Source organism: Anticarsia gemmatalis, chromosome 11 (assembly GCF_050436995.1).
Source record: "Anticarsia gemmatalis isolate Benzon Research Colony breed Stoneville strain chromosome 11, ilAntGemm2 primary, whole genome shotgun sequence".
Classification (NCBI taxonomy): domain Eukaryota; kingdom Metazoa; phylum Arthropoda; class Insecta; order Lepidoptera; family Erebidae; genus Anticarsia; species Anticarsia gemmatalis.
The window spans coordinates 714554-730325 of NC_134755.1; the positions used below are offsets into that span (position 1 = coordinate 714554).

The 15772-nt window shown below is 34.5% G+C and overlaps 2 protein-coding genes across 2 annotated transcripts in view; one reads left to right on the plus strand and one right to left on the minus strand.

The window, feature by feature from the left end:
* LOC142976558 (neuropeptide SIFamide receptor-like) overlaps positions 1–15772 on the minus strand; it is a 179069-nt gene that overhangs the window by 19171 nt on the left and 144126 nt on the right. The gene's annotated exons all lie outside the window — the stretch shown is intronic.
* LOC142976559 (uncharacterized) lies at positions 10544–11249 on the plus strand. The gene is made up of 2 exons (XM_076119990.1): positions 10544–10610; positions 10768–11249. Exons 1-2 carry the CDS (start codon positions 10599–10601, stop codon positions 11203–11205), a joined length of 450 nt encoding a protein of 149 aa, XP_075976105.1. The 5' UTR covers positions 10544–10598; the 3' UTR covers positions 11206–11249.

Sequence of the window (15772 nt, forward strand, 5' to 3'; positions counted from 1 at the left end):
ACGAAAAAAATAGAAGTTGCGATACTTATTATATCATTTTACGAAATTATGTTTCAGAATATTATCATTTCTGCTTGTCGACTTCTCAAGTTAGAACAAAAAAGCAATCCAATCTTAACTAATCTGACTGGACAAAAAATAAACGGTTCTACAACACGACATTAACCACCAAAAAAAAAAAAATAGAAATACGTACAAGAGAAAATTAGTATAAACTCCTAGTTAGTAATCCCGTGAAGGCAACGTCCTACTAATTAAGTTACTTTCATTAGATCAGCAATGTTCGTCGCTCATTCATATTTCTGCAAGATATTTATAAGGTTTATAAATGAGCTCTTTCCTTGCTAATAATATCTAATATATAACTGGATGTAACAGTAGACAGGTTTTATTTATGCAGTGGAGAAAAACATACTGATATCCGAGAACACATAAATATTAAGACGATGAACTTTGCTTGGGAAACTTTTGTGTATTACTTTGTTTGGTGAAAGAATGGACTAATGGATATGGATAAGTAGGCTTTTGACCGAAATAATAATGTTTCTGGACATTTAGTATATGTGTCTGTAGACCATAAGGTCTTATTTTTGATTCTTGTGTCATAAGATTTGATACGAAAAGAACCTGAGAGTTTAGTAACTTGCACGGCATGTGACAAAAATGAGAAGATTGCTATAATATAATAGCAGAAAGTGGGTGAAAATTGATGATTCAGAACTATAACACCAGCTTCGTCTATACTAGGTTTAAAGTTACAAATGTATGTGCGAGAAAAAAATAGTACTAAATTTTTTTTAATAATTATATGTATGTGAATTTCTTGCCGTTTCTTCTCACGAGCGAACAGCTTTTCTGAATCGGTCAAAAAAGTATCAAACAATGTCTATTTCAAATAATTTGTACGAAGAAGACATTTTGAATTTGTATTTGTTCGACTTTAAAGCCTGAAGTAACATCAAAAACATTTTACTACGAGTTCATAGTCTCAACACCTAAGTCAACGACACCATTCATAATCTAATTCCAGCATAATAAACGTGATAACTGTCTAAATTTAGCTCATAATTCCTTCTACCCTAATTAACACGACAAACACGAACTCATTCACAGTCGTAAACCTTTCAGAAACATACGACTCTTAACTTTATACACATTTCATGGGATAAAAACAATTCCTGCTTTTTCTACATTTGTAAATTAAACAATTAAAGTAGTTGGGTTTACATCTTTCAAAATTTACATCTTTTAAAAGTATTTACAAAAATATTAGTTTCTTCCCCTTTCGCAATAGAATATCTTTCTATTTCAACGTGAGGAGTGATTTCAAAGCTAACTTCAACAAGAACAACTTCAATTAACCACAGCGTGAGCTGAACCGAGGAACAAAATTTTGGTTTCGATATTTTTTTTTACGAAACTGACCAATATTTAATTTTACCAATAAGACCATCCTTTTAAGAAATGCGACTAATCGAGACTTTCAATTTTTTTAAGAACTCTGTAATAAAGGAGTACTATTACCATTTATTAAACAACTGCAAACTGTTTCCAAGAAATTTATAACATCGAAGAAATTTTATTCCTAGTAACAAATCAAAATCTTTTATACACCATACAAACACAGACGCCATAACTCCAAAGAAATATACATTAGCAGATTAAAGGAATTAGCATGTGCTAGGTCATTGAACCCAATCAGTGTAAGAGGTGGAACTAACGAAGGTGACTCATCACCTCCGTTGTAGACGGAATTAGGTGTAAATGAGCAGCTTTTTGTAATGAGGGCACAATGGCGGGAGTTAGGACTGTCTAGATTACGTTTTTAATTTAAATTTTGTACTGTTCAAGAAATTATGCGAAAGATGACGATTGTAAAGTTCTTTGGACGGCAATACTTTACCACCGTCGACTACTAATAACCGGCTAGCTATCGAGAAACTTTGTATCAAAATCTGTAGCACGATTTTTTTAAACTGAAACCATCGAGTATCGATATCCTAAATATATTTCCATGAATAATGCATTGGTTATAGATTGTTGGATAGTTTAGCCTCTTATTTCGCGGTACTCACAAAGTTCAAATAAAAATGATAAATTAAGTTTCTTTCATACACTTCGTATCACAGGCTGTTAGAAACAAAAATAAATCTGTATCATTTCATCTCATTACGTATTGTAACATCAGTTATTATGATAATACGTCTTAGCCAACAGTCCTTCGCAGTTAATTGTCTAATCGCATGACATTACAGAATGCTATCAAATTATTCTTATACAAGGTCGATGTTGAAACACTTAGAAAAATATCTGATTAGGTCTCGATTGCAGAAATTCGGAGAAAGGTAATTAAAATTGTTTGATTATCAATTTAAGAGTAGATTCTTGAGGAATTAATATGTATTTTAGTTGTTAAATAAAATAAATTTAACCCATTAACGTCCTACTGCTAGGCAAGGGTCTCCTCCCGTAATGAGGAGGGGTTAGACCTTGAGTCCACCACGTGGGGGACTTTGCATGCCTTCAAGAAGTTAGTACTACTACTGCTAAGCCTCTAAAGAACCCTCAGGCAAGCAAGGTTGCATCACGATCTTTTCCTTCACCGGTGGAACAAGAGGTAATTATTTCTCATAAACACTTAATTTGGAAAAGTCATTGGTGTGTCCTCGGGAATGAAATTTACTAGATAAAACTGTACTATACCCGGACGAAGCCGGTACGTTCCGCTAGGTTATAATACAAACTTCTATTAAATATAATAATATAAGTAATTGACTATATAATTACAAAATAAATGCAATAAAAAAGGAAATCATAATTATTACAATAAAACGTTACCTAAATGTGTCCTGTCTATACTACATCAGCATATTCAACTGTCAACCTTACGTCAAAAAACTTAAGGTCTACATTGTAAAAACCATGTACATCCGCCGGATCAGATCTAGAATTGACCCATTTTACATCATAGAGATCTTGTCACCAATATTGCTACAACATCCTTTTTGGCCAATTTCTGCCTAAATTTGGCAGTGGTCAATTATACTGCTATTATGATTGATTGGTCTATAATTAGGTGTTTGTAACACGTTGATTGCAGTCATATTAAGTTGTGCAAATATTGATGGTAATCGGTTTTTATTTGCTTTATTACATTTGAAAGTAGATCATAATTTGATTTATTGTTTTTGTCTCTTTGTTCGACTGGTAATTCGTTTTAATAGCTATGGTTCAATTTTTTATTGTATACCTGTTGAGGAATTTTTAAAATCGTTTCTCAAAGACGTGTTTGTTCACATTGACAAAATTAACAACTGCGTTTATGTAGCAAAATTGTTTCTTTTATGTTGTTTTACATGGTAAACAGTTTTCAAATTGGCATGACATTTTACTCACCAGTAGATCCTGCATTACCCGAGTTATCACTCTGTTTTGAAATCGTATGAAAATCCGATTACTAGATTTTAAGTTTATTGCAAATTAACAGAAAGACAGACTTTATTTTATGATATGTAGTGAAACCCAACATTTGGCCAACATTTGGATTTGACGGCCTCCGTGGCGCAGTAGTGGCGATGAACGCTACGCCACTACCAGTGCGTCTGGGGTCATGGGTTCTATTCCCACAGGCTACAAACTTTTATGCGATACACGTGTAGTGGTTTCACGTCAGGTTGTACTTTGTGTCCGTTGTTCGTATTTTATAAAAATCCCCGGACACAATAGCAATTCTTAGTGCATTGTCTTTTTTAATAAAAAAAAATATGTGTTCTCTTTTTTTACGCAAAATACCTATACACGTAATATTATTTAAACTAATATTAATCTAAATCTGATAATATCTTTAGCACAGTAGTCATTATATTATTATCCAATCATGATTCAGCTATGATTAATGATCAAGTCATTGATCGCAAACATAATGTAAGTCATTACTTTCAATCTCTACCATGAGATTTTATTTTAGTTATACATACCTACTCATACATGAGTAATATCTCGCCTGTTATACCCCAAAGTGTAGGCAGAGTTATATGAAATACACCCACGTCTAGCCATTAACAATTTTAGTTCCATGTAATAATGCGAGTCTATTGCCATCTACCGGACAATTTACCATACTCCAGGCTGCCATTTAGAGATGTTCTAATATAAATTAGAAAAGACCAGTAGTAAATGTTTGATGAGCACGAGTATCTGTTCTGAGCCGAGTTGTTAATTTATTTAGAAGTAAGCATATAAGTATATATTTTATCAGTTATTTGGATACCATAATACAAGCTACGCTTTGTTTGGAATCATATCACCGTGTGTGAGTTGTCCCATGATATTTATTTACTTTACAAGGACCGGGGATCAAACCTGAGACCTTATGATCAGCAGTCGGATACATAACTGACTGCGCCACAGGGACCGTCCAATAGTTAAACACTAACGATGATTTTATGGAGATTTGAAGTAACCTTGACTTTTTAAAGATGTGCTTGACCTCTTTTGAATAGACGATAACTCAATGGTTATTGTAACGGATTTGCAAAGGGGAGGTCGTGGGTTGTAATAACATAAGCCTAAGATTTAACCTTGAATGTAGCTTTCGAGATTTATAGTAAGACGGTTGCTATATCAACGATGCTATTTTTAACTGACTGAGTTTTTAAGAGTTACTATGGTTGCTTTGTTGTGCTATAGCTGCTTTTTAACCAACTTCAGAAAAGGAGGAGGTTCTCGATGACCTATCTATATAAGTAATAATGTACAACAAAAACTTAAAGTCATAAATGTCCCACTGCTGGACAAGTGTCTCCTCCCGGAATAAAAGAAGGGCCAGTCCACCACACTGGCTAAGTACGGGCCCAAAGATTGCACAGAAAAATTACACTTTATGTCTCTTAACTTAAAAATAACATATTTTATAGACATAAAAAGGTTACAATATCAATAAAGTCTTTTATTAGTTTAAAACCAATTATATTAGCTAAAACCAACAAGCGAAACACCTAATCTTACTAATTATATTCATAAAACTATACACATGACCTTGAAAGAAACATCATCAATAGTTTTAACACACGCGTGAACTTGACATTCAAAACAAACTATCATTGCAAAACGTACATCTCATAAATTACCTGGTGATTAATTTTCTTTACTCTTTGTAAAAACGCAATGGATCGCGGCATACTTAAAGTGTCGTAATTTATAAGGCTCGGTACACACGAGTTACTTGCATTTTAATTAGTTTTTTAATCGTTTCTTTTAATGATATCCTCTGTGGTGCAGTCGCTAGTGAATCCGATTGCTGATCGTTAAACTCGAGTTCGATTCCCGGGGCGGGCGAATTGCTAATTCTAGGTCTTTGTATTACAATATTTCTCAATATTAGTTTGGAATTAAGTAACGTGCACGGATTAAGAGTAGGCTCTTCCCCTTTCACTTGGAACTAAAATTATACACCTCAGCTTACAATTTCCGGTATAACAGGCGTGATGTTATATATGTCATATATGTATGTATATAATATAATCATTCATTGTAGTGTTACACAGCATGTTATGTTTTACGTGAACGCACCCTAACATATGCAATGAAGAATATTTATGTTGTACAGATTACATCGCCGCTTATTTATGAGGCTCGCAATGTTTTCGGCAGACAACACGCACGATGTATATTCACGTAGCCAATGATGCTTAATCTTATACTCGACTTTCTTGTTATCAATGTCTCATAGTTGCATCAGTAGCTCGATTTTGTACAGTCCGTACTGTAGTATCAAAAGTTTAACATTTAAAATGTACTGCCCAAAATATTTCCTATGACGCCCGCCAGAGGCGCTGATCAGATTTTCATACAAAAACTAAATACAAAGTTTCTCTATGACAAGCCGGTTGTCGGTAGTCGATAGTAGTAGAGAATCGAGCTACTGTAGTTCATTATCTTCTTCTTATCGTATGGTTAGGAGTCAAAAATATGAAGATGTAGGTTCTAACTTTCGGTCGAATGCCGAGGTACCTATATTTTTTTTTATTATAATTCTCTATTGTGCTTAGATGTTACAAAATAAAGCTTGTTGTACTTAAATCTCATTTGACAAGCTTCAAGTATTTTTTTAACTTTCCATCAGAAATAATGGTTGTTCTTAAGACTGTGACCGCAATCACAGTGAAATAAGCTACTTTATTGTGAACACACTTTTTTTAAAGGGTTTTATTTGACAGTCCATTAGCCAAACAAAAAATTATATCGACACAATACAATAACAATATAACAGGTCAATATTCTCATTAATTAATTATACATACATACCTACTAACATAAGTAAGTAGGTTTGCTATTAACAATGCTAGTCCGATGTAATAGGGGCGACTTTCGCGCCTATTGCCGTTTACCGGGCAGGGACCCAACTCTGGACTACTATTGAGTAATCTTGTACCTAATATAAATAAAAAATTGCAATGGCTGTTTGCCCGACTCGATAATCAAACTCGATACCTCACGATCAGAAGACACTCCCAACCACGCAACAAAGACAGTCTTATTTATCAAATTCATAAATAAACATCAAAGCAATTAATATTAGCAAAGATAATACAAAAATTGGCATTTTGACCTCAAAGTAACAATCAATGTAATGACATCAAAAGCCTTGGTCTGTTCCCTTGAAGCGACGGACAGACAAAAATGTATCTTGTATTAACATATTGACTGTCAGTAAAAGTAATGATTGAGCTGTGCATTTATAATATGACGTGAACCTTGAATTACCCATAGCTAGTATAATTTTGTCTGTATGCAGAAGGTTAAGTTCAAACAGGCTTTATAATTCAATTGACAAGCTTTGCCCAGGTTAAAAAGTTATTGTACACTAAAACTTAAGTAACTATATACTTAAATCTCTCTATCTATTGAAGAAAACCCATAAAATTAGAGAAGTAGATTTTAAGTTTATCGCAAACAGACAGACGCGACTTTATTTTATAAGTTGTACTGATAGTGACAAGTTGATCCACACAGCCAAATGTGTTCAGATTATACCGTTTGTTGCTTAGGGGTTGATAATAATGATATCGATATAATGATTGAGAATGAGTCAACAAAAAATTTACATAAAAAAAATCTATAATCCAGTCCTGAATTATTTATTGTCAGTGATTTATTAAACAATAAAATGGGACTGGGGCAAGATTAGTAGGACTGAAATATGGATTTTAGATTTTTTTATGTTCAATTTTTTTCGACGCATTCCCAATCATTATATCTATATCATAAATAAATCATCGGGTAATATCAACACCATTAAGATTGTTTAAAACTAAATTTACAAATCCAGTTTAATGGCGATTTTTAAAAAAATGCTGATGTAACAAAGTAAACACAATTCGCAGAAAAAAAAAACAACATTTTAACTATAAAATTCAAATAGTTAAAGAACTAGTTGTTTTACTGTATATAAAAATTACTGGTATACTTAAAAATAATGCGTCATTGTAACAAACTTAATCGATACTTATAGAATAAACAGGAACTACTAATTATGGTAAAAAGGTACATAAACGCAATGCAAATGAAGGTTGCATCATAGAAAATTAGATTCCGTATTTAATAATGGTCCGAGATTATGCCTTGAGGGACACCATACTGCTACCGTTACTATTAAAATCTATACTGATATTATAAAGCCAATGAGTTGGTTTGTATTCATCGTAGGAACTATATCAGCCTAGCCTTTCTTTCAACTATGTTTGAATCGGCTTCCAGTCTCAAAAGATGCAGCTGAGTACCAGAATTTTACATGGAGCGACTGCTGGTCAGACTCTTCTGAGTTTTTGGATTATAAGTCTTTATTTTTATTTTTAAAAAGATAACTCCCACATTAAGAATAAATTGCTCTTGTGTCGCAGAGACTTTACAACCAGACTCTAAACAATTATTTGTGGATCGCACAAGTGCGGCAATCGAACTCACGACCTTCCGACGCAATGGTAGCGGCGTGGTCACCTACACCACTGAGCTACGGAGGCAATCAAATATATTATGTATTTAATTATAAGTGACATGTAACATAACTTTTGATTTTATAAAAAAATTTAACACATGTAAGGACTCAGTTTCAAGTGCCGCAATACCAGGGTGGTCCAATTCCACGCATTATAATGTTATTTATAAATTCCCTCTTCAGATTTATATTTAAAAACAACTGACATTTCAAGTAATTAACCGTCTACTTAATTCTTAACACCTCGCAATGATATTAATTGGTATTGTCTGGTTTTAAAACCACCGGCCGTTGGATTAATGGCGATACGAAATTTATGAACGTTTATAAATCGATGTGTTATATTTATTGGGATATAAAATAAACAGCTGGTATTTGTGATGTGTTTTAATTAGTTTTGCTTAATTTGTTTTTATGTTCGTGATGTATGGTTTCTGAAATAATGAAAAGATATACATACATACTTAAAATCACGACATTTTTCTCATAAGAATAGGCAAAGGCCAAAAAAGGCACTTGCTAGTATCACTACAAACTTCCCTTGCTACACTCAAATCCATATATCAATAGTTAGAATTATTGAATATTTGTATTTTTAATAATATACATAATAAATAAAGATTACGTTAATATATTATATTTAGATTAAATTATGTAGCAAATGTTTTGCAATTGAAACAAAAATTACGAAAATATTTTTACATTTTTTCAATTTTGCTAGTGCTATATACAGCTATAGTTTGCTTGAATATGCTGAAAGCCGTATTTTTAAACGTTATTTCAACAAAACCATTCTTAAGAAATGTTCTTATCTCCTTGCATCTCCATATAGCAAATGCCGTCAGTCCATCATGTAGATTGAATCGTTGACCTATACCCGTTGGATTCATTGCAGATTCTTCACATTAATACCAAATTTAAGTCCCAAATAAAAATAAATTCAGATTAAAAACGTCAGCAATAATTACTTATTAAGTTTGTGTGTCAATTTTTAAATAAACAATTATGAAAACGGCGTCAAGTGTAGTTAAGGAGACAGGTTTTGAAAAATGCTGTTTTTTAACTTACGATCTATACTAATATGATAAAATTGAGGAGTTTGTTTGTTTGTTTGATTGTTTGTTTGTTTGAACGCGCTAATCTCAGGAACTACTGGTCCGATTTGAAAATGTCTTTCAGTGTTAGACAGTCTATATAACATCACGCTACGGCCATTAGGAGCGGAGTAGCAACGAAAAATGTTACAAAAACGTGGAAAATTATGAGCCATTCTCTCTTCGGTGACGCAAGCGAAGTTGCGCGGATCAGCTAGTAAAATATATTTTTTGTCAATGAAATAGTAAGTGTAGTGAGGTCTCCTTGAGAGAACAACTCGGCTTATTATTCATGCCATATTTGCTGACAGTTATGTATTTCAATTATGTGAAGATTTTTAAGTAATGCTGCCTTCTGATGATATTAATAATGATGATAATGAACTTGAAAATGTGTCATAAATATACTATTTTTAAGACTTTTATTTAGTTCTTCATCTGTATCTTAGATTTTTTTTACCCGTTACTGTCCCACTGCCGGGCAAGGGTCTCCTCCCAAACGAGGGAGTCAAATTGATGGTCACTATTAAGTACTTTGACTTGACGTAACGTGTTAATCGCGACAATCTAAGGGAGAAAACAATGTTTAACATAGTGGCTTTCAAATAGTTGATAACTGAGATACTTGATAGCCCCCCACGATCATATATGCGTCCTTTAAAAAAATCTTTCAGTTTAATACTAAAATGAAGTTTGAATTCTTAACACATACAGAAGGTACGTCAGTACTTAAACCGACATCTGTCAGTACATAAGTAGCCCACGTTACATAATCAGGTAATTGACGTCTGAACTTGGCATCAACCTAAATACATAGTGATGTCAATGTTTGTATGCATTCATTAATCTCGACAAGTTTCATGTCTACCTCAATAAACGAGTGAAAGTTTTGGATACGGTATCTGTACTCAAAGCATGACTCTGCACAATAAAATCATCTATGTTTACATTAATTTATATAGCCGTTGTCATATCCATTTATTACAATTGCTAATTTTCTATGTACTTTTCGTATCAAGGAAGTCTTTACTTGGATGGATTTTAATTGATTACATTAATATTAATTTACGTAGTTAACTTAAAATATGTTGTTTAGTAATCATATTTTATGTTAATATAACAAGTTTGCACATAAAATTTATTATAACGGTATTATACGTTAATTAGCACTCAAACATTTGTTGTTATACAGATGTCTAACAAAAATCAAGCTTAATTTTTTGCCACCATAAAATTTGTATTTTCCTAACAAAGCGGAAGTATTATTTAAAGCCTATATTACGCAATTTACTTCCTCTATTACAAATATTTAAAAGCTAATCTAAAGCCTTGCCGAAGTCAACTTGCCTCCTCCACCGAAAGCTTGTAATAATTTATTCTTATTTCAAGTACGCATTGCGTTGTTCATTGTCGATATTCGGCAGGTCGGTATATAAGCTGCGGTGGGCCGGCAGTTCGTTAGATATCTCGACATCACAGTCAAGACAACAACCAACAAACCAACAAAAATGAAATCCTTCGTAAGTTCAAATAACAAATATCTGACTACAGTTTTCTTGGAAGTGTTTAAGTGTATTAATTTAATGAAAAGTGTTAAATAAACTTTTGGAAAAAGTTTGTAAATTCATCACACTAAAGTGCAAAGTTCAGCAATAACTTAATTTTAATTTCTTCTAGGTTGCTTTCGCCGCTATCCTGGCTTGCGCCGCCGCCGCCCCCGGCCTCCTGGTCGCCCACCAGCCCGTGGTCGCCCACGTCGCCACCCCCGTGGTCCACACCGTGCCCGTGGTCGGTTCCAAGACCACTATCACCAAGAGCAGTCAGGTGGTGAACCATGGCTCTCCGGTCCACACCGTGCACGCCGTGCATGCCGCTCCCATCGTCCACGCCGCTCCCCTTGTGGTTAAGACCGCCCCTGTGGTCCACGCGGTCCACTCTGCACCTGTGGTCCACGCTGTCCACTCCGCCCCTGTGGTCCACACTGTCCACGCTGCTCCCATCGTCCACGCCGCTCCCCTCGTGGTCAAGACCGCACCTGCTGCCATCACCCACAGCAGCTCTGTGGTCCACCACGGTCATGTCGTCAAGGCTCTCCCCATCGTTGCCGTTCACTAAATTGACTAATTTCTATTTCGACTAATATATTTTATTTAAACAACTTTTGATGGTTTTATTTTTGTATTTGAGCTGATGACATATAACAAAGAATGTTATACAACAATAATGGCTACTGCGTTTGAACTTACGCATAATTTTATATGATTTAGCTTTATTCAGCTATAGAATTTTAATCAATTACTTAGATATACAGCTATAAAAATTAAGATCAGTGATTTCCTACAGCTATTCACAGCACATCATTTTATCAAAACAACTCAAAAGTTTAAAAACGACGGTAATAAACTTTTGTGCAAATCGTAGTTATGGTATCTATATCACTACATAGTATAAAACAAAGTCGCCCATTTTGTCTGTAGTCCCTTCGTATGCATAAAACTTTAAAACTACGCAACGGATTTTGATGCGGTTTTCACTAATAGAAAGAGTATTTTCTCCGACAGGTTTTTATATATAATTGAAATACATTGAAACTATATTAGCTGAGTTATAGCGATTTATGTCCAAGAAGTCAGAAAAAAAATCTAATTGAAGATTGCATTTGTGCGTGCGCCGCTTATACCGTTGGATACAAGTAAGAACAATGTATAGTAAAAACATTGGTCTTTATTAGTTCTACAAAAAAGTCCGCGATGACATACATATATCCAGCTTTTTTATTTAAGTCACAAAAACTACTTTTCTGTATTAAAAAAACATTTAATTCGTTGGGTGATGTTTAACTGGTTATATAACCAATAATACATATATCCTTATCAAAATAAGTAAGTTCATCATCACGAGCATTTAATTTAGATTATTTTTGCAGTTTACAGTGTGTTATTTAGACATATAGTTTAGGAGATATCACGATATTAGTATTGCGGCACGGTACGGGCCGGCCGCGGCGGCGGGTTTAATTGTAGATAGTCTTTAATTTGAAATATATGGGAAACCTTTCTCATCGTTAAAATGAAAATGTATGTATACCTTATATTATATTTCAAAAAATGTAGACAAAGTTAATCTTCTAAAAATAAATGTAAATAAAAAATAAGTAAAAGTAATAAAATGTAGAGTGTAAATAATAAAAAGTAAACAAGAAAATAATAGTTAGATGTATATAACAAAAGTAGGTAAGTACATAAAAAAAACAAAAAATATAAAAAAACGGTACATAAAAAATAAATAATATTAAAAAGTAGGTACTACGACTTTGATCTATACATATAAGACAAAAAAAAATCTGTACATTACTTAAATATTTTTTCCAAAAACTGATAGGGGGGGCGATCAAAGAAGAGTCACAGAAACCAAAAAACATTTTAATATTTTAAACGCGGTTAAGGGAAAGAGAAGTTATTGTGAATTGAAAATTAGTATCCAATATGTGTTGGTGCGTTGAGTGTATTTGTCGAAGTAGCGGGATACACGCAAACGAAGTTGCGCGGGTCAGCTAGTTATATATAAATAAAAATAATCATCAAAGTGTATGAAACCACTACACCAAATTGGATGATTATTTTTTAATGCGTTTGTCAACAGGAACCAAATTCCCACAGCATGACAAGTAGTGCGTTGCTTCTAATGAGTACTTAACCAATTATCTATGACTCACATAATAACGATCAACTATCTACAACCAACATTAGGTTAGCTATTGATGAGCCATAATAACATTAATAGCAACATAGAATTATGATTAACTTGTTTGATAAAATCCCCTACAATATTAATAGATTGCATCGTACAATTCGTAAATTACTGGTCTGATGCGTTACAATACATAGTTTATTTGAACCTGAACCTAGGAGTGGCCAGCACTTATTTGGGAATAATGCAAGTCAAATGTATTATCATATTTTGTATTATTTTATATGAGTTTGCACAATGTCGCACCACAAAGGTAAGTTAGTAAGTACATTAGTTGAGTAAAACGATCGTTATAGCAGTCACTTCACAGACGCATCGTGTTTTAGTATTTTCGAAGTTTTGTCACTCAAATCCGGCTTAATACATCTTCATCATCTATTCATAATGTCATCAGAGCAGAGCAGAGAAAGGCTAAGCTGATATATATCATCATGGCCTAGCCTTTTCTCCAAACTATGTAGTACCAGTGTTTTACATGGAGCGACTGCCTATCTGACCTCCACAACCCTGTTAACTGGGTTATAACACGATACTCTTCGGTAAGACTGGTTGTCAGACTTTCAAGCTTCTGACTACTGTTAACGAATGTCAAAGATCTTCGAAATTGACAGCCGGGACCCACAATTTAACGTGCTTTCCGAAACACGGAGGAACTCGATATGTGTAAGATGGTCACCCATCCACAGATCAACCTCGGCAAGCGTGGCTTAACCTCAGAGATCGACCCGCGCGACTGTTGTTAACTAAGCCACGAGCTATATCATCTATTCATAATGTCTAGCAATAAAATATGCACTTCACTAGCGTTCTATGCCACTGTCCAGAAGGATGCTCGACGACTTTGCACGCGTTGTATTGCTAGCCGCATAGTCGTTCGGCATAAACCCGGCGACATAGCCGCCGGCACTGTGTGTAGTAGGCTTTAAGTACTCAAGGTAATGTCTTTTTCCGTAGATATTTGGTCATTATATTGACGGACAGACGGAATACCGTAGCATACTGCGGTAAGTAGAGTGTATCGGGCAGCAGGAGCTGTCGGGGCGCGCTTTGTCGTACCGCGGCATGAAGTGGGAAGGCGCTGGAATGCCACGGCATCTAATCGGCTTGTGGGCGCTGGCTGAATACAAAATCCCCTGCCATACAGTCCCGGTTTACGTATGCCCATAACATCAGACAACAATATGTAGATGGATTAAACATAAACACTATTACGCCTCCAACTTTGTATCTGCTTGATCACCGGCCAGGAAATGAACATTACAGATTGTTATTGTATGTTTCCAGACGTTATTCATAGACACCGAGCGCCCTGTGGTTACTTATCAGAACCCAAAGTATTTAAAAGATTTTGTGGCAACCTGCAGGCGTAAAGGCCGTGGTGACTTGCGACACTATCTTACCATCTCCCTCGAATTGCTAGTGCCGTTTGGAAATAATATCCAGGTGACTCTTCCATGAACCATTAAAACTAGTAAACAATTTATTTGTTCATCACTCAATTTTTTTTTACATTTGATTCAAACTTATCATATTGTGATTTCAGCTAAGTTTTTATTTCTACCAGTTCACGACGAACAGATATCAACCTAGTTTCATAGAGATGCACTACAAACTATGTGACATGATTGACCATGATCCGATAATTGGCGCATCGTTAAAACATCAGATTGAGCTACTGAATGTGTCGTGCCCCTATCCGCCGGTAAATATTTTAAATATAATATTATAAAGCTGAAGAGTTTGTTTGATTGTTTGTTTGTTTGTTTGAACGCGCTAATCTCGTAAACTACTAGGCCGATTTGAAAAATTCTTTCATTGTTAGATAGCCCATTTATCGAGGAAGGCTATAGGCTATATATCATCACGCTACAACTAATAGGAGCAGAGTACCAGTGAAAAATGTTACACAATCGGGGAAAATTATGATTCTCTTATGTGACGTAAGCGAAGTTGCGCGGGTCAGCTAGTTTTAAATATATTTATAACATTATTGCCGTAACACGCTAGAGTATTGAATACATTACACGAACGCTAGTCAACAACAAATTGACACTGAGGCAAGTGCATAATAATATATGCCGGGCGAGCTAAGGCTACTAAAAATACATCGATATACATTACTAGCTGACCCGCGCAACTTCGCTTGCGTCATCTAAGAGAATGGGTCAAAATTGTCCCCGTTTTTGTAACATTTTTCGTTGCTACTCCGCTCCTAATTACCGTAGCGTGATGTTATATAGCCTATAGCCTTCCTCGATAAATGGTCTATCTAATACTGAAAGAATTTTTCAAATCGGACCAGTAGTTCCTGAGATTAGCGCGTTCAAACAAACAAACAAACAAACACTCTTCAGCTTTATAATATTAGTATAGATAAATAAAATAAGTACCAAAATAGTTATTTATTTATAATTTCAGATGAAATATAATTTAACAGACTTGGCGATTCCATTTGTACCCAAAAACTTTCCGTTTCTAAAAGGGCGTATATATGTGAATAGCACTGCTACTACTGCTGGTTTCACTTCTTTGATTGCAAGCGCTCATACAGACATGGAAATTAAGGAGATGACAAAAAAACATTAAATTATAAGTAATAATGATGATTTTGTGCTCTTAAGGCATTTTAAAATAAAATACTTTTTGTTACACAAGGTTTTTTGTCTTTTATTTTTGACACAAAAAAACGATGTAGTTTTATCTAAATACACAGCGAGAGTAAAGCAGTATACTTCGGCAGTGATCAGCTTCTCGCGGGATAAAAAACTCAAACAATGAATTAGCGCCCCGTGAGGTGCAAAGAACTTTTTAAGTTATTTGAGAAGAACTAGACTAGGAAAACCCCGGGCACACTTTACGAACGTACAAACGGTGGTGGGAATATTAGAACGGCTTAACCTAACTAGCCAATCTATAAAAGGTAAGATAAAAA